This window comes from Engystomops pustulosus, chromosome 6, assembly GCF_040894005.1.
Source record: "Engystomops pustulosus chromosome 6, aEngPut4.maternal, whole genome shotgun sequence".
Classification (NCBI taxonomy): domain Eukaryota; kingdom Metazoa; phylum Chordata; class Amphibia; order Anura; family Leptodactylidae; genus Engystomops; species Engystomops pustulosus.
Genome location: NC_092416.1, coordinates 11,392,003 through 11,418,283, shown reverse-complemented (window position 1 = coordinate 11,418,283; position 26,281 = coordinate 11,392,003). Strand labels below are relative to the sequence as shown.

The 26,281-nt window shown below is 40.4% G+C and overlaps 1 protein-coding gene across 1 annotated transcript in view; it reads right to left on the bottom strand.

Moving 5' to 3' along the window:
* Positions 1 to 5,928: 5,928 nt before the first annotated feature.
* The window catches only part of LOC140134569 (sialic acid-binding Ig-like lectin 14), a 46,370-nt gene continuing 26,017 nt past the window's right edge, over positions 5,929 to 26,281 (bottom strand). The window contains exons 4-12 of the mRNA XM_072154973.1: positions 22,121 to 22,387; positions 19,839 to 19,874; positions 16,380 to 16,646; positions 15,830 to 15,868; positions 13,244 to 13,495; positions 10,560 to 10,595; positions 9,114 to 9,207; positions 8,330 to 8,444; positions 5,929 to 7,195 (exon numbers count right to left, since the gene is read on the bottom strand). Coding sequence (XP_072011074.1) covers positions 7,040 to 7,195; positions 8,330 to 8,444; positions 9,114 to 9,207; positions 10,560 to 10,595; positions 13,244 to 13,495; positions 15,830 to 15,868; positions 16,380 to 16,646; positions 19,839 to 19,874; positions 22,121 to 22,387 — 1,262 coding nt within the window. The 3' untranslated portion in view covers positions 5,929 to 7,039. The remainder of the gene's footprint in view (positions 7,196 to 8,329; positions 8,445 to 9,113; positions 9,208 to 10,559; positions 10,596 to 13,243; positions 13,496 to 15,829; positions 15,869 to 16,379; positions 16,647 to 19,838; positions 19,875 to 22,120; positions 22,388 to 26,281) is intronic.

The window sequence follows — 26,281 nt, the reverse complement described above, 5'->3', positions numbered from 1 at the left end:
ATTTCCTGCATGTGTCGCTCCCCGCTCAGGTCCCCAGAGTTCACCTTCTTCTTACCAGTGCATGTAAGTGCTTGGCTTGCGACACACTCCATTTGCGTGCGCCAAAAACCCCTTTTACATCCCTGTCCCAGCGGCACAAAACGGAAATCGTCGGGTTGTCCGACGAAAGTGCGGTCCGCGGGGCCCTTAGTAAATGAGCCCATATGTTTCCAATGTGTTTGCTAAACGTGATGGTAAAGCAAAGTTACCTCCGATGTGATCAGCGGGGAAGCATTTGCATTACATCTCAAATGCAATCAATGTGAACGTGGCCCAAGTCCAAAATACCTCTTGTAAATGGGGATGTGTGCTAGATATAGGGTTAAACACCATGGGGGTCATTTACTAAGGGCCCAATTCGCGTTTTCCCGATGTGTTACCCGAATATTTCCGTTTTGCGCCGATTTCCCCTGAATTGCCCCGGGATTTTGCCGCACCCGATCGGATTATGGCACTTCGGCGCTGGCATGCACGCAACAGAATTCGGGGGGCGTGGCCGAACGAAAACCCGACGGATTCGGAAAAACTGCCACATAAAAAAAAAAAAAGTGTCACAAAACTTGCACTTACCTTCACCAGGTATAGGCCGGTGAACTTGAGTGCATTTCGGGGAACTTCAGCACAGCAGCGCCACCTGGTGGACGTCGGAGGACCTGCCTTAATGAATCCCGGACGGACCCGAATCCACCGCAAAGAACGCGAGACTGGATCGCGAATGGACCAGGTAAGTAAATCTGCCCCCATGTCCTAAGGATGTGGTCACATGTTTCACCTTGACTCCATTTAGAAGCGGAATCAAAGCGGACAAACGCATGCCACGACCAAATCGCATATGTGTTTCTATGGAAACGGAGCAAATCCGCCCCTGGAATGCCCCTTTAAGTGCACATTATTGTGTCATGGTGTGTATACACAATACTGGCAGAAACGCTTCATAAATACACGGGAAACCAGCTCGTACATTTATGTGCAGTCTACGAATTGCTTAATAAACGTGAACCATTGCGGATTCTCATGCAGAAAATCAGCATCAAATGCACAGTTTTTATTTGCGTTTTTAATGCGGATTTGTGTTATTTCAGGGTTTGTATACATTTTTTCCACGTGCTTTATTTACCTGTTTTATTTCACCTGATCTGACATTGTTTCAAGCAAAAAATCTGCATAAAAATCTGCATATCATGCAGATTTTCTGCACAGGTTGTGGATTCCATGTTTATGCACAGATTTTGGTGCGGAAAATCCACAACGTGATACAACACTAAAGTTAATGGCCCGAATCTATTATTGAGGCTGCGCCAGTTTTCTGGTGACTTTGCACTGATAGAACGTCTTTGGGTCTTGCTCATGTAGTTATCAAGTGTTGGCGCCAGTTTTGCGTCGCGGCTGCTCTGTGTCCGACAAGACAGAAAAAATGTGCAGCTAAAGGGGCAGTTACTGCAACATTTATTACAGCGACTCGATAGAATGGTATTGCATGCTGTATAGTAAAGGTGCACCAATATAAAACTTGGGGTGCAAACTCCCCAAGTGGTCCAGGCAGGACCCCCACTAGGAAGTTCAGGCGCCCCCGGACAGAATAATCATCCACCCCTGTGTAGTGAGCTCCCTGCACCTAGGAAGGAGGAGGACTTACTGTGATTTAGGGCCCCTTGTCATCCTGGGCCCCCTGAACACAGTCACACTAAACCCCCCTGGTGGCGACCCTGAGGGGGGCGCCAGATTCAAGAAGAACGTGCGCCAAAGTGATTTGGAAAAAGTAATATAGCCTCTGCACAAAAAATTGTTGCTCAATTCTGAAAATAAAATAATTGATCATGTTACTTTTCTTGTGCTTCCTCACAGATTTTTTTACATTGAAGTCTATGTGAGAAGGAAAATCTGCATCAACGTCTGGTTTTCATGAAGAATTGGCTTAGCTGAAAGGAATGGGAAAAAAAGGGGGGAAACTGCATAAGGAAAATCTGCATTAACCCCTTAACGCTGAAGCCACTTTTCACCTTCCTGACACGGCCCATTTTTTCCAATCTGCCCTGTGTCACTATAAGTGGTTATAACTTCGGAACGCTTTAACATATCCAAGTGATTTTAAAAATGTTTCCTCGTGACACATTGTACTTCATGTTAGTTGAAAAATTTTGGTGGTGTGTTTTGCATTTATTTATGAGAAAATCAGATATTTGGTGAAAATTTGGAAAAATTCTCGATTTCTGAACTTCTAAATGTTCTACTTTTTCTATACATAGTCCCGCAAAAATACCTAATAACTAACATTCACTAAATGTCTTCTTTATGCCTTTGCGGTTTTTTATACATACTCTTATTTTTGTAGGATGTTCTGGGGCTTTGAACGTTAGGTGCGATTTTTAAAATTTTCATAAAAAACACAAAATCCTGCTATTGAGGGACCTGCTCAGGTTTGAAGTCACTTTGAGAGACCTAAATAAAAGTAAAACCCCATAAATTACCCCATTATAGAAACTACACCCCTCAAAGTATGTAAAACCACTTTTATGAAGTTTGTTAACCCTTTAATTGTTTTACAGGGGATAAAACAAAATCGGATACAATTTTGAAAGTAAATTTTTTTGGGCTAAATGAATGTGTTTTTCATAAAATGTACAAATTCTCAGTGGATAAAATACCAAAACGCTCCACAAAATTTGATACCCAATCCCTCCCGCGTATAACAATCCCCCATATGTGGTGGTAACCTGCTGTATGGGCACACGCTGGGGCATCGAAGGGAAGCTGCGCCATTCACAGCAGATTATGCATTGTCACTTTTTATTGGCTTTACAATCTTTATTTTTTTGGCAATTAGAACATATAAGGGGCTTATTTTGTGCGACATGAGATGCACTTTACAAATACTTCCTTTTAGTGGGTCATTAGCTTATTGATGAGATTTTATTAACTCTTGAATGTATGGAGGAAAAGAAAATTGTCAATTTTGGTTTCCTTTCTTTTTGTATTTTTTGGGGGTTCGTAAACCGTTCACTAAAAATACTATATTATCTTTATTCTATAGGTCACTATGATTACGGTGATACCTCATTTATATAGTTTTTCATTTATTTTGAAAATTTTACTGGAAAAAAAACTAATATAGAGGAAATCTCATTTGTTTTTGCATCGCCATCTTTTCGGAGACATAACTTTAATATTTTTTGGTTGACAGAGCTAGTTTAGGGCTTATTTTCGCGGGTGTTATAGGCGGGTGTCGGCTATAATATACTGGCGGCGGCCCCGAAAAAAAAAAATGTTTTTTTACTTTTTTTACAATGTCCACCATGGGACATGAACAAGCAATCATCTGATTGCTTGTTCATGATAATACTCTGCAATACTGATGTGCACATACATAGGCTGACACTGTGCCTTTAAGATGACATCACTGACGTTATCTTACTGGCACTGCCTGCAGGCATCTCTGGGCTCAGATCTTGAGCTGAACCGGCATCGACTCAGCGTCCGATATATCGGACGCTGAGCGTCAACGGGTTAAAAAAACACAAAAGAACAAAAATATTAAATAGAAAAATCTGCATGAAAAACACAAAAAAATCCCCAAAAATACTACAGAGAAAAATCTGCATGAAAAACACAAAAACACCCAAAAATACTAAATGAGAAAAATCTGCATGAAAAACGCACATGAAAACATTTTCAGCGCGACAGCCGGCAACGTGTGCAGATCCCAATTCTCTAGGAATAAATACAAATACCTGTAGCTGCCTTTTGGTTTTGTTTTTTGGTAACAGAAATAATTTTTTTTTCTCTTTTGTTACTTCCATATTTTAATGAAAATAATAATAACTCCGATGCTCCAGTGTTTGTGTCATAAACTATGGAAGCGTGGGAGGAAGGGAAGTTTTCTGGGTTTATTTTTGCAATTTTTTAAATTTTTAAATTTTATGTGTTTTGAATGAATATTTAATCTTCCGTTTCATCCATTATGGAACAATAAAAAACAAATGTAACTTTTAAAACATGAAACTTAAAATAAATCTTAGAAATACAGATCATAACTGAACTAGATGAAAAGTAACACCTGGGTTGGTTTAATGGATACTTGTTAAAGTGTCAAAATGGAAACATTATTTATACAGGCGGTCCCCTACTTAAGAACACCCAACTTACAGACGACCCCTAGTTACAGACAGACCTCTGGATGTTGGTAAGTTACTGTACTTTAGCCTTAGGCTACAATAATCAGCTATAACAGTTATCACAGGCGTCTGTAATTAAGGTAGATTGTTACTCCGGGTTATTATGACAACCCAACTTTTTTAAAGTCCAATTGTCACGGAGACAAAAAAAAAATTGGCCTGGAGTTACAATTATAAAGTATACAGTTCCGACTTCAACTTAAGAACAAACCAACGGAACCGATCTCGTACGTAACCCGGGGACTGACTGTAATTAAATCAGTTAAGAATTTGTTGACAATATTGACAATAAAAAAATGGATGAACTAAAACCAAATACAGATGGAAACGTTCCGGGGCATTTACTTTGTGTTGTACGAGTCTTTTCTGGAGCCGGAATCCTTTCTTGTTCTTTCTGCGTTGCATGCGCCAGATTTATTATGTGTTGGGGCAACAAAAACATAATTTTTCCAACACTCACTTTCGTAGCTCAATTTGGGCGCAGCTTTTCAATCCCGACACTTTTCCTGAAATTCTAGTTTTCCAACACTTTTTGGGTGCATAACAAGATCCCCCCAAAAATTAAGTCTACCAACTTCTTTATGAATGGGGTTTGTATTTTCTTACAGTGCGCCAAATACAATAAGGCCGTCCCCAAAAATATCTAATCACAGTACAAAACACCACTAAAATCAGTTGCCAAAAAACTTCTAGCGCCAAAAATAATAAATGGGTATTTGTCTTAAGAAGTTGTATCATGATGTAGATATATCCCCTATCACAACAATATGAATAAATGTCTAATTTTTGGGGTTATGGGCAGTTGTACACCTCCCTCCCCCTTCCCCCCCGAGATCATCTATTTATGCCTTATGGCAAGTCCCAACTGACCTGGAACACAGAGGTCCTGCTGGTATGGAACAGGTCAGGTGGGACTCGAATTCCCCATTTTGTAGATTCTGGGGGGCTTGGATGTTGGATTTCCTCCCCTAAAAACAAATTTACCATCCATCCTGTGGGAAGGGGATAATGGGGCAGATTTACTTGCCCGGTCCATTCGCGATCCAGCTGGATTCGGGTCCGGTCGGAATTTATTAAGGCAGTTCCTCTGGCGTCCACCAGTGAAGTTCCCTGGAACGCACTGGAATACACCGAGCCGGGCTGAGTGAAGGTAAGTGCAAACTCCGCGACAGAGTTTTTAAAAAAAATGCAGCGGTTTTTCCGAATCCTTCGGGTTTTCATTCGGCCATGTCCCCCGATTTCCGTCGCATGCATGCCAGCGCCAATGTGCCACAATCCAATCCGATCGCGTGCGCCAAAATCCCGGAGCAATTCAGGGGAAATCGGTGTAAATCGGAAATATTCGGGTAACACGTCGGGAAAACGTGAATCGGGCCCTTAGTAAATTACCCCCAATGTCTATTACAACACAACCCTTTAACTCTATAACATAACTTGTGTATGACTGCAGGACAATTTATTAAGTTTACAGGATCAATTTATTTTTTCCTTAGAATCTCTGCAACTGTTGGAGCTGGAAGTTTGCCATCAGTGACCCCCAAAAATAAAGCAGAGGCAGTTTATTATTCCCTCGAGCCTCCTCATTGCCAGATACACATCATGCATTGTATATTGTTTACAGCGGGTTGAATAATTGTTGAACAATTTAGTAAAAAGTGTTGAAACATGAAAAACAAAAAGAAAATGTCATAGGAAGGTCACGACACCAGCTGAAATGTATGAGTAATTAGGAAGCAATCATGAGACCTTTATTATGTCATGATATTTGTAGGAGTTTTAAAGGGAATTCGTCTGGTTTAAAATGTCCATCAATGTTGCAACAAAGTCCTTTCGTCGATTCAGAAAAACACTCTTGTGACCATAATCTATGAAGCAATGCATAAATGATCAAATTTGTATGTATATGCAAACCAGTCGGCAAGTGCAATAAGGGCTGACTTGATTTGCCAGGTTTACCTTTAGATTTTGGCAAGTTCTCTGGGTCCCCTCTGGAATAACCGTGGAACACAACTTACTGATATTCGCAGCCTTGGTCTGTGTCACGTTTGTCTGTAGGCAAAACAGTCTCCACCACGTTGTACTTGCAGGTTGATTTGCTGTCCAACAGCCCTGTGTGATCTACAGGTTGTCCCCTACTTAAGGACACACAACTTACAGATGACACCTGGTTACAGACGGACTCCTCTGCCCACTGTGACCTCTAGTGACCTCTCTGGATGTTACTTTAGTCCCAGGCTGCAATGATCAGCTGTAAGGTGTCTGTAATGAAGCTTTATTGTTCATACTTGTTCCCATCACAGCAAATAATTTTGAAAATCCAATTGTCACTGGGGCAAAAAAATGTTTTGTCGGGATGTACAGTGATAAAATATACAGCTTCGACTTACATACAAATTTGACTTAAGAACAAGCCTATGGACCCTATCTTGTATGTAACCCGGGACTGCATGCATTTAGGATATCTATGTACATAATTTACATATAAATGGTTAGTTCTCTTGTATATTTTCTCTCTGCCAGTCTTCCTTGCCTCAGACCCCACTATGGGCATGCCCTTGCTGTGCCTGGTGCATACAGTAGCTGGATCTATTGGCCACCAACAAGGACATGAGATGAAGCTGCAAAGCCCAATTTGTTCCAGGCTCCTGGCTATAAAGTATAATTTCTAGCACTGGTCTCTTAGTATATGAAAGAGATATCCCATGAGCCATCTGGGCCGGCAAAACCGAAAGTCTCTTATCAGGTTAGAGAATAATATTTATTCCTTATAAGTATATATCAGTCCTATAAAATCTAATGGAACGACAGGATCATGATGATGGCTTCATCTATTGCTTTTGTATTTGTGCATAATCCGATTCTGGTTGACTTGACGGCACTTTGTTGGGTTTAGCGGTGAACGCGATTGTAGAATAGTGCAATTCTTCTTCTTGATCCGGTGCAACACCGTTTGCATCCAGTTGACCATTGCTGTCTGTGGCTTCCTGTGTAAAAAGGAAAAAAATAAATTATTATTAATAACAAATTTTCTAGCCCATCACAAAGATGGAAACCGGGACGGGAGCTACTTTAGACACAGTGGGTGAATTCATGATTGTTCCTATGCCTGAAAATGCCAGATTTGCACCTAAAAACTGTCTACAATGCCTCCCAACACATATATATAGGCCTTTAGACCATTTTGTGTCTGACTTGTCCAACAAAGGGGGCGTGACCTCGTGAAATCTGGTCATATGGTCACATAGAAATTACTCCGTGCACCAAAAAGGAGGGTGCGCCATTATGGAGGGTGCGCCAAAATGTGGTGTACATTTTAGACCGAATGGGGCACATTTACTTACCTGGTCCTGTCGCGATCTAGCGGCGCGTTCTCCGTCAAGGATTCGGGTCTTCCGGCGATTCACTAAGGTCGTGCGCCCAATGTCCACCAGGTGTTGCTGCTGCGCCAATCTGCCGGAGTTCACCATCCTATCCTGGGTGCAGGTAAGCATGTGTGAAGCGACACATTTTTTTAAAAAATACTGCGGTTTTTCCGAATTTGTCGGGTTTTCCGATGGCCATGCCCCTTCATTTTCGTCGCATGCATGCATGCCGGTGCCGATGCCCCACAATCCGATCACGTGCGCCAAAAACCCGGGGCAATTCAGGGGAAAACGACGCAAATCGATAATATTCGAGAAACCCGAAGAAAAATAGCAATTCGGGCCCTTAGTAAATGATCCCCAGAGTATACCAATCACACTCACATTGAGCTGTTGGCACCCTGGGGCGGGCACTTCTCTCCAAATCTCCATAAAACATTGCAATTTCTTCAGAAGTTGCAAATTAGCAACTGGTGCTCCTGCTTAGTGCTCAGTGCTCCTCGGCTAATAACTTATGTGCACCTTCTGTTCTTCTTCTATCTCGTCCCAACCCTTGGTCTTCAGCAGTTCCCGAGAGCCAATGTTGTCACCCAGGTCTCGGGAACGGCCGCACAGTCGTCTCACTCAATGCCCAGCCGCTTGCACAATACAAACTCCGCTTGAGTGAGACGACCGGTGCACATGACCAAAACGTCATGGATGTCAGTTTCATGTGTTATACATACACAGCACATATCTACTGTCACTGATACCTACCTCATCTTTGTGCTCAGGCTCACTAACATTCATGTATATATCATCCGCTGTTGGATCCCCATTGGCAGATGGTTCGACCGCTTTCATATATTCCTTGTTTTTGGAGTGTTTTTTCCTGAAAATGAGTTGAACAATTGATTGGATGATAAAATAATATATAAATGTTTCAGGTATTTAGAAGTAAAATAATAACCAAAAAAAACCCCTTTCAATTATTTATTTCATATAATTTTAAAATTGGTTACACCCAGTGGTCAAGTGGGGTACTGCACGTAATAAGAATTTTAAAGAAATTTGTTAATTGTTACTTCCTTTAGCTGGTGGATTAAAAGGATAAAATTTCATTAAGTTCAACTATTTTATACCTGAAAAAACCCCATGTTGGAATGGAAAAACCCACTTACCATCAATTAAAGACAATAAGTATATAACAGATCAATTGATTTAATATTAACCCTTCCAGCAACTTGTATGTTCTGGTATCCAATAAGGCTACTATATCTGACCTCCTAAATTTTGTGGTGGGAGGGGCATGTTTTGTGACTTCACGGTTTGGATACTGTTAGAGACCCATTGACCTTCCGTCGAAGCACCTGTTAATTTCCTATAGGAGAAAGTTCTGCTTTTACGAGTCTTTGACCACGGCTTTTAAAGGAATCTCCAGATGGAATCTGAACCTGGTCTCAGTAACATTGTAGAGATCTATACATGAAGTCTGTACGGAATTTATTTTGTGATGAAACCTGACAACAGCCGAGCAATACAATGCACGTGGGTTTTTTACCTCCCAATTAGTTTGTAGAGCAGAATGAATAACACAGCGATAGCAATTCCACAAATGAATCCGATCAGGACATTCAGGTAAGATATAGTGAAACCTGGGAAAGGGAAAGACAAAAAGGATTAAAGGTTGAAGGGAAGTTTTCGGTTAAAGAGAGAAAAAGCCATTGGTTTGATGGCACAATACACTTTATCAGTGACTATAGATACCTCAAAACATAAGTTGAAATAATTCCGGAAATGATGTGACTCCTGCTTTGTAGAGTCACATGGTGCAACACATGATCCCTCTCAGTCAATCTACCAGGTACAAAACATTAATCTGATATGGTCAATAATGGCAAGAGTTCTGATTACGGAGACCTTACCAATTACGACCGCCTTGCAAGTGTGTGGAGACTTATAACTATTGATGCTCCACTAGGGGATTTTGGGAAAGGTGTAAATAAGTTTTCCAAGATGGGACAAAAAAAACCAACACGTCCCTTATGCTACCTTGTAAGGCAGCCCCATTAATATCAGGCATGACTTTCAGGAAGCCTAATGACATGATGTGGGGTTAGGCTTCATGAAAGTCAAATTTGCTTTTTCTTGTTCCATCTTGGAAAAGGTATTAGCATATTTCCCAGAAATCAATATAGCTGGATGATAGGGGCTGATCAGGTAAAAGAGGAAAAAAGAGTAGAAGAAAGTGGAAGAAGAAGTGGAAGAAGTGAGGGTATGAAATAGAAGAATAAAAATTAGAAGGAGAAAGACAAGAGAGAAAGAGTACACGGAGGAAAAGACAGCGGAGAAGAAGAGGAGGAGATAAAGAAGTGGCGCTGGTAGAAAGATTAGGAAGAAGAGGATGAGGAAAAGAATAAGAGATTATAGAAGGATAAGGAAAAGTAACAATGAAAAGAGGGAGAGGAAGTAGAAAAATAAGGAGGAAAAGGAGGAGGAAATAGTAGGGAAGTAGAAAGATAAGAAGGACGAGGAAAAAAAGAAGAGAAAGTAGAAATATAATAAGAAAACTTTGTAAAAGAAAAGAGGAAGTAGAGACATTAGGAGAAATAGGAGGAAAATGACTGGAAGAAGAAAAATGAAAAGAAAGAAGAAAAGTGAGAGAGGAGAAAGAGAAAGAGAAAGAGAAGGGAGAGTGGTGGGTGAAGGAATAAAGAGAGGAGGAGACTAAAAAAAGAAGTGAGACAAGAAAAAATAATAGACGGAGTAAACGGAGGAGAAAAGAAAGAAGAAGGAAGAGAAAACTATGGAGAATGTGGAGGAGAAAGATGAAGAGAAGGATAGAGGAGGGATAGAAATAGGAAATGAAAGGGATAAAAGAGATGATAGTAAGAAGATATAAGAAGGAGGACAAAAGGTGAAGAGATTAAAAAAGGGAGAATATTCTAGAAAAAGAAGTGATAACTGATACAAACAGGATTAAAAATGAATGATGAGTAATCCATACCGCCAGCTGTCTGCTCCGCAATTTTCACTGGATAATCTGAGGAGGAAGAGAAATAGATCAAATAATGTCATCTGCAAACTGTGCAAGACTTGATACTCAAAAACATATAAGTAGTAGCCTGAGATATTCTCATGGCCGGCAGGTGAGAGCCCATGGGTGTGACTGCAGCCCACAGTAATCGTCTTGAAGAAGAATAAGCTGCAGTACCAGGTATTGCCTGCAGGGGAGTGCGGCTGCGTCACTTTTCAAAAAGCAGAATCGAAGTTTCACCATTTTGTAGCAGTCTATCTCCATACTTCCACATTCTGGTGCTGATCAGGTTGTTTCACCCATTACTTTTAGGATTAGTGGTTCCTTATCTGATGTTTTGAGTATCTGGTTCCTGCTTTTCACTTTATTTTAGATTTAAGACATTTGCTGTTTATTTCTTTTGAGGAACAATTATTCACTTATATAAAATCGCACACCAAGAGGAAGTGACTGTAATGAGGATAAACTACAGAAACTGTAATGAGGATAAACTACAGAAATAACAATATTAGCCAGAAATAAGACGTTTATTCGGTAGGGGGGGGGGGTTGTGTGATTGTGTTCAAGGGGCCCCGAGGTGGGGGGGCCCACAGGTGACAGCTGAGCCTGTGGCCTCTGCACACTTATAGGTTGATATGAACTCAGCTGGACCCTTAAGTGCTAGATCGATAAGAAACCTGGTGACTGGACACCAGAGAAGCGTTATGATCGGACAGAGACATTCCTGTGTAGCTGAGCATTACCCTGCATCTGAAACCCACGGGGAGGAGAAACGTGGGGTCATAGAATGTCCTACAAATATCATATCAATATCAATATTAATGACCCTGTTATCACTACTAGGTTTGACCTACTGTTAGTAATGGCTTCACATCGGCAGTGGGGTCGGTGTGTCGCTAGACAACAATGACAAACGTGAAGCTACCATACTCAGATCCCACCATTGCCGGATCCTTTACAAAACTTGGATTCATCACTAAAAATATATATACGCTCCTAGACAATAGAAGTTACAGAAACACCACTGCAAACAAAAGTGATGGTGACCAGTTAAAATGGCCAAGTTGGTGGAAGAACGGAGTAAGACAGGGGCCGCTTATGTCTAGTTGGTGGACAACAAAACTGTTGAACAATTCTATTAGTGGCCTAGTGGCCTGTCTGTGACATCTAGAGACCTTTGTCATGTGTACATCTCCCCATGTAGCCATAACTCTCAAACCTTCTAACAGCTCGTTCAGAAAGGCTAATTTGATTTTGATTGTCCTACTTCTCTCAGTCCATTGATGTATTTGCCTCTCTCAAAATCTCTGAACAGAGGTTAACTAGTCAAAAAGTATCTAATAGATTTTCTAATTTTCTCACACTTTTCAAGATCTGTGTTTGCAGCATTAGAGGAAAGCCCTAACTTTTCTCTCAGTTGTGATCTTTCCTCGACTCTCTTGGAGATTAGTCTCCACTCGGTTGTTCTGCTAAGGACTTTGAGTCTTACCTTTAAGAACCCATGCCTCCAACTCTTCTTCTCACTACCAAGACTACATTCCTCATACCCTCATCCGCTACCTCAAGTTTGTTGTTTGTGCTTCCTTGAGAATCGGAAATTGGAAAACAGTATTCAGAAGATGACTGGCAAAAAGTACTTCTGCTTACTCACTCAAAATTCTGTCCCACTGGTACTGATACCCTAAATCCTTCACAAAGCATACCTATCAGTGTCAGAGACCTACTGGCTGTGTAACACGAAAATTGTCTCCCTTCTCCATAAATGGTGGACTTGCCCAGAAATCTTGCTCTTAAGAAACTTAATCTTTATCCTCTATTCCTCCTTGTTGGGCTTCCACATTGCCTATCTTCTATATAAGATGCCAGGTTCATCGCCTTCCCTCGAAAAAAACCCCCCCTTTAATAATTTTTTGATAGCAGCGGGAACTTTCCATTAGAAATCTACCTCTTTACGCTTCCCAACAGAATAGGTTACCTGATGAGGATGGAGATACTTATGGCTCACGATGCTAACCACTTTGACAAATTGGTTCGTACTTGGTCAACTTGGTCTACCTATAGGGAAGTAGACGGCCTACCACAGTGGCTTAACATGAATAGAACCATTCCCATAGATGGGGTCTAGGTCCCCCTGTGTGCCCCTATTTCCTTGAGGCTTCCTCATAATGACTGCTACACACCTTGAAGATGTCTACCTACCCCATTTTCTCCCCGCTCCTTCCCTTTCTTCCTTTTGCTTCACCTTCTTTCTGACTTTTCTCCTCTTTGTAATTTTACACAATACTTGTTTTAAGACATAGTATGGTTTAAGCAATTCTATGCCATTTAGGACCACCACTATGTTATCTGTTTGCCACACTGATTACATCTTCTTGTTTATATTGTCGGTTCTTTTTTCACTGTTAATATTCCCCGATGCCTTATTATTACGTCCTAAAAATGTAATTTTCAACCTGACCGTGTGTTTTTTTTTTACATGTCATAGCCACTCCAATTTCCAGTACAAGCTCCTTATACAGTGTCGGACTGGAATCACTAGATCACCCAATCATTATGGATATATACAGCACATTTTTAACTTAGTCCCCTTTTATAAGTTTTTCGGAAAGTCACGAATGTTTTGTTTCCTGTATCATAAATATCATTTATTTTACCTTTTATTTTGTCAACATGAATCCGTTTTTCTTTGAATCCATTTACATTCCATGCAAAGCATCGGTAGACGTCAGCCTCGGAGAATGTCACGTTTATCATTGCCGGGGATCCTATGTTACTTGCTTTAGGGGCCTCTACGTCAGTTTCCCCCTTTACCCAGATGACGTTGACCAATGGGTTCCCCTCCGCTCTGCAGACCAGGGTCAATGTTTCAGTTTCACTAATATTCACGTGATGACTTGCTGGAAGATCTGCGGACAAAGAGCAATGTAGAAGTGTTGTCAAGGATGAGGAAAACATGTCTGCTTCATCAAACATTGCCACAACTGACCAGATGTCCTGTGAGGTATTGGAATTCGGCTCAATGCACTCGATCTTTCTAGAAGGAGATCCACTGACAAATCAGATTTTTATGCTTTCCACATGGAGACTACTCCCTTCACCTCTTAAAAGTGGGTCGAAAAATGGGGATAGTTATCCTATTTACAGCAAAGCAACTTTTATTAAAAGGCATAAAAATTTTTGCAAATCCCATTCCAATTCATAAATTGGAGTTACATTTCGGAAGAGACTTTTTTAAAATTTGTAAAATATGCATTAGATTATATGCAATTTGATACATTTCACCAAATTTGACTTCAAAATTTCCCCTCATGATATTTTTCCCCCGATATGTAACTCCACTTTAAGATACCAGTTCCGAAAATTACAAAAACATCAGGAGCACGTGATTAGGTTCCATCATTTAACCCCTTGCCACCGAACCCACTTTTCACATTCCTGACACGGCCAATTTTTTAAAAACTCTGCCCTGTGTCACTCTAAGTGGTTATAACTTTGGAACCTTTCAACATATCCAGAGGGTTGTGAGACGGTTTACGTTTTAGTGTTCCGATCATTTAAAATACGTTAAAATAAAATTTTAAATAAAACAGACGCGGCCGATGTAATATTTTGGCACACTTCTCATGTGCCGGCATTTTTATGTAGTTCCGTCTGCACATTAATTACTTACAGTGCTACTTTAATACATCGGGCTACGCTTTCCGGAGACTGATCTCAGATGCTGACTGTCTTGGTTGCGACAGAATTGGTAAATCCCCCCCCCCCCATTGTCCTTCGTGTTAGTTGAAAAATTTGGGTGATATTTTTGGCGCTTATTTATGAAAAAAAAGATATTTGGAAAAACTTTCTACTTTTATGACACATAGTCATAACAGCACAATAACTTGATAACTAACATTTACCGAATCTGCTTTAGGTTGATGCGTTTTTTTTTTTTATGCATCCTCTCATTTTTGTAGGATGAGGCTTAGAACTTTAACTGCGATTTTTCACATTTCCTTAAAAACACAAAATCATATATCATTTCAAGTCACTTTGACAGGCCTAAATTATAGTAAAACTCCATAAATTACACCGTTCGAACTTTCCGTTGTTTTACAAGGGTTAAACCAAAATCAGTTGCAATTTTGACATTTCAATTTTTTTTTGGCTAACTGAATGTATTTTTCAAAAAATGTTCATACATAGTTGATAAAATACCAAAACGCTCCACAAAGTTTGATACCCAATTTCTCCCAAATATAACAATCCCCCATGTGTGGTGGTGACTGCTGTATGGGCACACGCCAGGGCATCAAAGGGAAGTTGCGCCAATCAAAACCAATTTGCTTTGTCAGTTTGTAAAGGTCGCACAATCTTTATTTTTTTGGCAATTTGGACACATAAGGGCTTATTTTCTGGGAGATTAAATGCACTTTACAAATGCTTCATTTTAGTGGGTCAATAGCTTATTGATGAGATTTTATTAACTCTTGAATGTATGGAGGAAAAGAGAATTGTCAATTCTGGTTTTGTTTTTTTTGCATTTTTTTTTTTGGGGGGGGGAGTTCACTGTATCATAAAAATAATATGTCTTTATGCAATAGATTACTATGATTACAGTGACATGTCATTTAAATATTCATATATTTTTACAATTTTACTGAAGAAAAACTAATATAGAGAAAATCTCATCTTTTTTCTTCTCGTCATCTTTTCGAAAAATAAAACCTTTAAAATAGTTCTGGTTGACAGAGCTGGTTTAGGATTTATTTGTTTTACGTGTTGAGTTGTGTTTTTCAGTGGTACCAATTTGGTGCACAAAACTTTTTTGGATCATTTTTCGGAATATTTTTGTGTTCACTAAGTAGGTCTATTAATATTTTTGATTTACTGTACAGATTGTTACAGGCACAACCATACCAAAAGTGTGGGGGGGGGGGGGGAGGGGGGTTGTGGTTTTTGTACTTTATTAGAATATGTATTGGGGATATTGGTGTTTAGGGGGCTATTTCTTTATTTAATTAATTATTTTTATTAAAGAAAACATTATTAAATGTTAAATATCTGATTGCGTTAGGTGGGTGTCAGCTGTAAGATGCAGCTGACACCCGCAGCTTCTGGTGGTTCTAGGGTTGTGTCAGAACCTGGATGTAGTAGCGCGTCATATTGCCGGAAGTCCCTGCCTCCAGTGACTGACTATTACGTCAAATGGTGGGAAGGATTTAGGATGGAATATGTCTTAAAATATGTTTACTTACCTTTAGATGAAATAGAAATTTCCATATTTCTAGGTGGGTCTGTAAAAAAAATTGTACAGTTACTTGTCTTAACGTCAGTAATTAGAAATGGGCAAAATATTCAAGATTCTAATTTGCAGAATATTCGCCAAATATTTGTAATATTAGATTTGGGACAAATAGAATCGGTCTAAAGCAGTGTTGCTTGAAGCGTCCTAGAAATTGGTAGAAAACTCCTCCTAGTCCTGTATAAACACAAGTATTTTATTTAAATGTCTTTTCGTTCATTTTTTAAAATATTTTTTTTTTCATGTTCAGTTAACGGAAATGGTGCAAAAAGAACCCAAGGTCTAATGAAATCAATGGACATTTTTAGACTGTTTGTCTTCAATTATTAATGTAAATATCAGATTTACCCAAAGCGAATCAGAAAATATTCAGATTTGATTCAGATTTGATTTGTTTCGAATCAACAAATAGATTTGCTAATACTAATAAGTATAATTATTTCTATTATCCGTAATTTAATTTTTTAGGTAAATGTTATTTACTGACGCCTGAGGACACTCACATGGCACAATTACACTGATACTCGCAGTACTTATCACATAGTCGGTCAGCGCTGAGCAGGTGTAGACATCGGTCTGGTATATCGTGATGTTGTCCAGTCTCAGTTCTAGCTCTTTCACAATCCCGTGCTGGAGAACATTATTCTTCCCATCTGTCCAGGTCACATTCAGTTTCAGGTCACTTTCTACTGAACACTTTAATATCAGGGATTCACCTTCGTCCACTCTGATTGGGTCTAGTTTAATTATTTTTTTTTTATTTTTTTTTCCTGGAGAAAGAGGAAAGCAAAGCTGTGATGAAACCCACTTTTGAGTCTATAAGAAACTTGGTAATGTAAATCTCTTCAGAAGCGCAAATTAATTAAGACTACAAGCAGAGACTAATTAAGTTTTAAAATTGAATACACAAGTGTGCAGTGCAGACATAAAATATGCATCTGTCAGATAAAAGAAGGGCAGAACACCAGAAATTATATATAAAAGCTGAAACATGATCTTTATTAAGTATCCATTATAAAGTACCTATATAGATACACATACACCACATAAAACACAAGGCTCAAAAGAAAATACACCAAATAATAAACTATTCAAACCAATCAGCAACAGGTCTGATTAGAATAGCGACCACCAGCCAGAAAATACGGAGAGAAAAAAAGAAGTTTTTTCCTTATCAGATCCGCTTGTTTTGTCTGGTTTGTGGGCACCAATATTATGCTGGTAGTACTGAAGCCATGGAAGAGTATTTTAATGGATATAACAACTTACTGTCCCTAACCCCCATGTAATGACTCCCACCCATACAAGGGCAGCACCTCATAATGAAGCCTAACAGACACCCCACATCTGCCCTCCCTGGCACATTTTTACAATAAGATGGATTCTTCAGAGGGACACTAGAGTAGATGCATAAAAAAAACCACGTATGCGACATTCATGTATGTGACATGTCCTGGGGTGTATGAAGAGTGCGCTCGAGTGTGAGACGAACCACATACAGGCCTGTGTGCGGGACCCGCTATCTTTGCAGATAAAAAATGGGTATACAAAATATACACACAGTACAGGTGGTCCCCTACTCAAGAACACCCGACTTACAGACGACCCCTAGTTACCAACGGACCTCTGGATGTTGGTAAGTTACTGCACTTTAGCCTTAGACTACAATGATCATCTCTAAAAGTATATAGTTCCAACTTACATACAAATTCAACTTAAGAACAAACTTATAGCCCCTATCTTGTTTGTAACCCGGGGACTTCCTGTATATACATAAACAGTTATGAAAATAAAACAAGATAAAATACTAAATAAACTTACTATGGAACAGTTAGAATTATTTGGATGTGGAAACTCAGCAAAAATGATTTGGGCAGCCTTCCAGTGAAGATGGATTTTCCAAGACTGACAAAGGAAATTCCCTGGAATCACTAATTTAAATCCAGTGCGTTTTTTACTCCCAGAGGATGAGGTTCATGTGCTAATGTTGCCTACCCCTCTGTTCAGTAAAGACCATTTTTTAGTTGATTTTAGGAAAACCATCATAACCGTGGCAACGCCTCCAATCATCTCGCTATCTCACTACCTCTTACCTCATCCCAAACTTGGGGTGGCTGGGCTTAAAATCAGGGGTGTTCCATGATTGACCATGTTCCCGCATAGCTAAATTCTTGAAATTTAAGAGGCAGATACAGTAAACCCCTTAACCCTATCCTGTAAGTGGGGAATTATAACCATGACTTATTATATATTGTATATATACATATATAAATATATATAAAATGGAGACTTGGACATGGGGATTTGTGCATAGAGATAAAAGAACAATGTGGGTTACATTCATATTTAATTATCTTAAAGGGAACCTGTCAGCAGAAATTGACCTAATAAACCACTACCGGTATGTTGCCAAACAGCTGAACGCCTTCCAGATCATGTTGCTTTCATGACCCAGTGTGGTGGAATCATCAAGATAATTTACTTTGAAATGAGATGTAAATTGGTTGCATAGAGTCAGCGAGGCAGAGATTTTAACACTGAAGTCAAGCTCTCTCTTCCTCAGAAAGCCCCTGCATTGTAATTGATGGTTCTGCATCCAGAGACATCACTAACAGAACTCCTGAAGTCCGATGCATGATGTAAGTCACAGAGGAGGAGACTTTCACAGATCCCCACCTTGACTTCAGTGTTAAACTCTCCTCCTCCTTGACTTTACACAACCAATTTACAGCTCACTTCAAAGTTGATTTTCTGGATGATGCCACCGCACTGTGTCATGAAAAAAAAATAACTAGAAGGTGTTGCACTGCTTAAAAATATTCTTGTAGGGATTTATTAGATCATTTGCTAATGACAGGTTCCCTTTAAGGACACATTAGAAAAAAAAAACAACACACAAAAGGGAGTATATGTACAGTTGACCACATGCAGATTACAAGAGTACAAGAAGTGTGTCGATGGCCGGCACTTGTAGATTCTTCCTCCTCCTTCAATCACATGTCATAATAATCCCTCAGAAAAGAATGATGACCAAAAGGGGCTCATGTGCTTTTATTGGTGGTGTAGACAAAGCCCTCCCACCCCTAGAACACCTCCTATCTGTCCAGATCCAGGACTTTGGATGAATTCTAATTTCTTAATAAGAGAACGATCACTCCAGTGTCATCTGACCCAGCAGGGTCTTTTGAGACCGAACATGACCCAATTACTGTGCTCCCGTTGAGAGTTCTGCGTATCTCTTAATCCAAGGCCTCCAGAATAGATTGACCCAGGTGCGTGTTCACCCCACTGCACCAATCCAAGAAAGGTATTTGGCATCTGTCTGAATTGGCCTATACTTAGATCACTGGCTTATGAAGATGTTGGCCATATACCTCTCTGTAGTTCTGGAGAGAATTCTTTGAAAACTCTCAAAGAAGAGAACCCCCCCCCCCACACACACACACACACTTTGCTATATACATCTATATTCATGTGTGGCAGAAAAGTAAAGAATAATGGAAAACAGATGGAGGAGGTCAAATCCTCCGATCCCAGCTGAGTTCTCCCATAGAGATGGCAATCACAATTAGAGAAGGTCACCATACAGCACCTCGACAGGACATTCCCGCTGCAGCCCATACTAGTCTGTAGCACGTGTGCAGCATCATTTCACTTGGACGACCAAATGATTTCATTGCAGTAATGGGATATTTGTACCTTGAACAAGAAAATATTGCCGATACATTTTTCCCAATGTTTTCAGCTCATCAATAGATTGCACTACAAAAAGGTCAATGTCACTGACCATTTAACATGGAACCGAAGCTTTAACTCAATCCCGAGCATTTACTGACGAACAATGTGGGATTTATATTATTATTATTATTATTATTATTTTTGTAATTTATTATTATAGTTCAATTAGTTCTCTTACCACACAAGAAATACAGCAACAACTTATACCATAAGTATGACCTTACCAGTGATCTGCCATGTGATAGTGATAACGGGAGGACCTGGAACACACATAACATATAGGATAAACATTGGCATAAGATTGAGATCTAAAAAATACATTTAACTTGCTCTCTATTCCCATTTCATTCCATACACACAGATGAACCCTCCCTTACCAGAGGTGAACATTGGTTAAGAATATAATTTCTCATCTGAACAATACCGATCCATCATTGTCACCACCATTTGTATTAATGGCTTTCACCGTGTGGTCCATATGATACCTCCTCTTTATTCTTTGGATCAGTACAGTCATGGAGGTACCTAATCTATATAGTTAACTCACTGGGGCAGATTTACTTACCCGGCCCATTCGCGATCCAGTGGCGCCTTCTCTGTGGTGGATTCGGGTCCGGCCAGGATTCACTAAGGTAGTTCCTCCGCCGTCCACCAGGTGGATCTGAAAAGCATCCGAATGCCCTGAAATTCACCGAGCTGGACCAAGTGAAGGTAAGCGCGTCCCAAGCGACACATTTTTCGTTTTTAAATGCGGCAGTTTTTCGGAATACGTCGGGTTTTCGTTTGGCCAGGCCCCCCGATTTCCGTCGCGTGCATGCCGGCGCCGATGCGCCACAATCTAATCGCGTGCACCAAAAACCCTGGGCAATTCAGGGGAAATCGGCACAAATCGGAAATATTCGGGTAACACGTCGGGAAAATGCGAATCGGGCGCTTAGTAAATGACCCCCAATGTTTTAATTACTTGAAAAGATTTGCAAAACAAAATTATTTGTAAAACTTGAACTCTTTACTTTGCTGTACAGATCTGTGTAAGGTCTAATATTCTGTTAGACCAGTTTTCCATTTTCATTTAGGCCATTTTGGGAACTGTATTTGGATGGGTTTTTTCAATTACAGGGTTCACTGCATGGGATAATAATTAAAGGACATCTACCCCGCCGTGTGATGGAGAGGAGGAGGAGGTGGCCCCTCCTGCCTCCACAGAGAACAGCGACTCACGGCCGCACACTTGGAAAAAGATTCAGCGTGCTCTATGTTTTCCAAGTGTGCGGCGCTGAATGGTACCACCACCGCGGCGCCATTGCTGGCTATAGGGACGTATGTGCGGCCGCAAATTTGCGGCCGCATATACATCCCCATAGACGGCCGTCTGAATGAGCCCTAATAATGGTAGAATGTCCTCACTTGCATGTTTCCCAGGGGATGGATTAATTCCTTTCATGTTCTGGAATTGCTGGATTCTTCTGAAAATTACATTATAAAAATATGCAAATTAGCCTGTGGCGCTCCGGCTTATCACACTAGAGCGCCTCTTGGCTCTGACATCCTTTAATATGTGCATGCCCCCTTCTTTTAATGTAGTCTGGTTCCTCCCATTTGGCTGAAGTCTTCAGTAGTAGGGCGGGACCAGGCTACATGGGCTCACAGTTCCTCCTCCTTCTTCCCTGTCTGTGGAGTTCTCTCCTTCCAGGAATGGCAGTTCTTCCCTTCTCCTTTACCTCTTCACAGAGTGCTCCAGTCCACAGCCCAGTAGAACACATGCATATCAACCTACCCCCTTGCAGAGTGCTGGTGTCATCTGTTGGACAGGAGTTATCAGTCTTCATTAAAAGAAGGGGGTGTGCATATATTAGAACACAGCAGAGCCAGAAAGCTCTGCAATAACGTAAGGGGGGGTGCCTCTGGCTCATTTGCCGATTTGTATAAAGTTATTTTCGGAAGAATCCAGCCATTCCAGGCAAGGGGAAGAGCACGTAAGTGAGGATAATCTACCATCAGTAAATCTGATAGTAGATGTCCTTTGACGAATTTTAATAAATCAGGAATGTTGTGACACAATTTTTACATTTTTACTCTGATCACTTTTCCAATATACTGCGACACATCTTTATTGCAGTATATTATGAACTTGCTGCCTTTTATGAACACCTATTGCCACCAGCACACTGTAAAAGTGTCATTGGAGCCTTGGCTGCTGTTGTCATCGGGGCCTCGGCTGCTGCTCCAAGCTCCATAAATACATTTTGAAGATGTATTTGTGTGTAATCTACGCCAGAATACTGGTGAATAGGGTTAATAAATCTGGGCCATTTTCACTAAAATGAGGAATCACTGGGAAACAGAAAGGGTAGGTCTAAAATCACAATAAAGTAGCCCAACACTCTTTACTTGTGGGGGTATTTGGTATTTGATAAGCATTTTACGGATATCTGAGGGCCTTCCAAAGAATATTTTGGTACCTTATCCTGAAGACGGATTTCTCTAAGAGTAATACTGTACTTACTGTAGACTACAAGAGGAATGGATTTTTTTGTTGTCCTCCATGAGTACTTTGACATCTCACATGTAATTGTTGTCTTGTTATCATCTAGCGATGGGGTAAATGTTATATTAGATGAATTCTCCCTCCAGATATCAGGAACTTTACTCTTCTTCCAATGGAAAGTTAAGGATGTAGCAGGACAGTTCCGAGGAGGAGAGCAGGTCAATGTCTTCTCCACACCAGCAATCACTGCCCCAGGATCTGAGATGACCGGTTCGTCCACAAGGTCTACATGAAGTAAGATGAGATATTTTTTAATAGAAAAAAAGTTTTTTTGAAACGGAAGAACATTAGTAACCAACACCAATAAACCAATAAAAAGGTTGTTCACTTTCAGAAAATTCCAGAAAATAATCGATATTCTTTGTGTAATGAAAAGTTGTACAATTTTCAAATATAACTTCGTTATTAATTCCTCACTGTTCTCTGGATCTCTCACTGCTGTTATTCTATAGGAAGCTTCTATCTTTACTTCCTGTGGAAAAACACAGGTCAACGGTCATGTGATGTCACACAGCTGCACAGCTCATTATATCCCTGGTCATGTGATGTCACACAGGTGCACGGTTTGTGATAATCCCGGCGATATGGTGTCAGACAGATGCATGGCTCATTATATCCCTGGTCATTTGATGTCACACAGAATTCAGCGAGCTGGAGACCAAGTGAAGGTAAGCGCGTACCAAGCGACACATTTTCCGTTTTTAAATGCAGCGGTTTTTCCGAATACGACGGGTTTTCGTTCGGCCACGCCCCCGGTTTCCGTCGCGCCAATGCCGGCGCCGTTGCGCCACAATCCGATCGCGTGCGCCAAAATCCCGGGGCAATACAGGTCACACAGATGCATGGCTCGTTATAACCAGGGTCATGTGACGTCACACCGATGCATGTTCTTGCCATGGTCATGTGATGGTCATACAGCTGCATGATTCATTATATCTCTGGTCATGTGATCTCACACAGGTGCACATGCGCAGTAGCTCCTCGTCCCATTGCCATCTTGATCAAAACCAAGTGTGTGTGCTCTGCGTAGGTAGCAGTCACACAGGTGCTTAGCCCATTATATCCCTGGTCAAGTGATGTCACACAGGTGGGACATCACATGACCAGGGATATAATGAGTTACACACCTGTGTGACAGCACCTGACCAGGGATATAATGGGCTAAGCAACTTTGTGACTGCTACCTACGCAGAGCACACACACTTGGTTTTGATCAAGATGGCAATGGGATGAGGAGCTACTGCGCATGCACGGGCACAGATAACTGTGCAGAGAGGACAGAGATACTGTGGGAAGAAAAGAGAAAAACACAACAGAGCTACCGCTCTCTCACGATTTGTCCACAGCATTGGTCATAATGTTCTCTGTGCAGCTCCCGATGCACAGAATTAGAGAATCTTGTTGGACGACCATGTCTTTTACAGAATGATAGAAAGGTAGGATTCCAGCATTCATTATTCCACATCTTAAAAACAGTGAAGTTTTTTTTCATCAGTTTAAAAGAGTAGACAAAACTTTTGCAAGATCCCTAAAAATAGATTTACGCGTTTTGGACTTTTTTTTTTTTATTTAGTCCTTACTCATGATCTGCCAGATCATAAGTAAGGACTAAATAGTAATAGTTTTTTTCTACCCTTTTAACCTGATGGAATAAAACTTCACTGTTTTTTAGAAATGGAATAACGAGTGCTGGAATCCTACCTTTCTACGATCCTATGAAATACGTTCTACAACACCCTACAGGTTCTCTGCTGCCAGGAAATACCTGTTTTTTAATGTGATTGGGTCGAATTGAATTTTTTTCGGAAAATTCGGCGAGTTTGGCAAATCAAATTTTTGAAAAATTCTCCCATCTCTATTCGCCCATCTGTATTTTGGGAGGAACAACTGGCATACTATAGAGAAATCCTGTGCACACAGTTGGCCGCTGCCTATGTGCGCCATTGTCCATCCTCTGTCAGGTCTGACCAGGGGATTCCTGACAGTCATCGCTCAAGTACTACTACCACGGCTGCTGTAGGGAGATGGTGGGGGGGGGGGTAATAGCAGTAGCAGCTCCATCAGCAGCAACTTAAGTCTGGAGTCCTTAATGAGCAGCTTCCTTCACCCGCCTAGTGAGGAGGGTAGCCGCCACCAGCAGCAGCAGGACATGGAGCAGATCCTGCACCAGCAGGTGGTGGCCTACTTGGACAGCACTTTACTACCTGAGGTAGAGGATCCCATGGACTACTGGGCAGCCAAACTTGATATGTGGCCGCAACTTGTGGATTTGAAGTACAGAAGCTGTCCTGCCCGGCCAGTAGTGTGGCATCAAAGCGGGTGTTCAGTGTGGCGGGGGCCATCGTTACCCCAAAGAGAACACGCTTGTCCACCCGTAATGTGGAGAGACTGTCAAGATAAATCAGGCGTGGATCGGCCAGGATTTCAACTCACTCATCTATGGAATCATCTGATGTCAGTGTAAAAAGAGTGCACTCTCTGATGTTATAGCGGGATCTTGGCCGTCAACTCAGTCCTTTCGAGCTGGCACAGACGTTACCTTGTCAGGCTGCATTCCCGCTTCACTTATTTGGTCATTGTTTGAAGACCAAACCACCCTCCCTATGCATATTTCAGCAAATTTCTCACTCCCTTGATAAAGCGAGATAGCGAAACACGTGTCGGGGTCTTACATGTGTGGTCTCATCCTATGGTATGGTATTTACTACTTTTTATTCACTCGGCATTATGTGAGCTGTACTCATGCTGCAGTCTTATGTTTACATTTTGTGTATTCTTGATTGTATAACCTACCTCCAGCCTTCAGTGGCGATACATTGCTTCCTTCATGCTTTGTTTTTATTGTGTCTTGTAAAACTTATACTGCATTGGACTTAATAAAATTGATATTTCACTATATTACTGTTGTCACATATATGACTCATATTTTCCAAGCATTTGGTGTTATTTATCTAAGTGGATGGCAATCCGGCCCAGGCTAATCTGCTGTTTTCCCTTTTTGTAATATTTCAGCATGGCACAACGTTCCACAACATCCTACAGGTTCTCTGCAGCCAGGAAATGCCTGTTTTTTTAACGTGATCTGGTCGAATCATATTTTGTCGGAAAATTCGGTGATTTTGGCAAATCAGATTTTTTAAAAATTCGCCCATCTCTAAAAGCTACGCATGTCAAAATACAAAAAAATTTGTAGCCTTAAGCTACAAAAAGGGTTTATGTCATCATTAATTGTTTTGGGTTTGCTAATTTATTTTTTCTCCAGCTGAAATTTTATTTAAAGGTTGAAGTTTCACAGGAATAAACGATACAAAAATAGTAATAATATAATTATGCAAAATGCGTATTGCAAGCCACTTACTTGATTGGGTCACGCTAGTTGGGTCACGCAGGACCCTTAAGAGTATCAGTAAATATTTACACAACAAGTAAACCTTAATAAAGAAGAAACAAAGTAAAAACCCACCCATAAGTCTCTAAATGCAAATAGATACAAATATAGTTTACAATGTTAGGTTTAGGTTGTCTCCAATAGCATCCCAGATTTTGGAAAACCTGTCTGATTTTTCATGTAGAGAGGCGTATGCGGGAACATAAATCCGCTAGAGAAAGAGAGCTGCACATCCCTAAGTGTAGGTAGGGAGCCAGGCAGCCAGGTATTTCCGGACTCAGGGGAAATAGGCCAAAAATTTTAAATACCTTCTGATTGTGTACATTTTAGTGATATTTGATAATATTCTTAAAATGTCTAATCATTTCATCCTGAGTAAGAATTAAAGGGTTAACAGATGTCTTAAATGTTAATTTGAATACTTTGAGATGTTCGGTGTTACTTGTGGGGAATTATAGTACATAAGCCTTTATAGGGCACTTCCAAAATGAATTGGTCCCCAAAAATGTGTCAAATTTCTCTTGCTTGCTTCTAAAACTATAAAACCTTCTAAAGAAAAGGAAACATAAAACAAATTATGGAAACACATATAAGTCAAATGGCAAAAGGTTTCTACAAAATTCTGGTATGAATTTTTGTCTAACTTTGAAAATTTTTTTCAAATTTTTTTATTAATTTACTGAATTTTTACCCCCCGCAAAAAGTTAAATGATTAGCGAAATTCCACTACT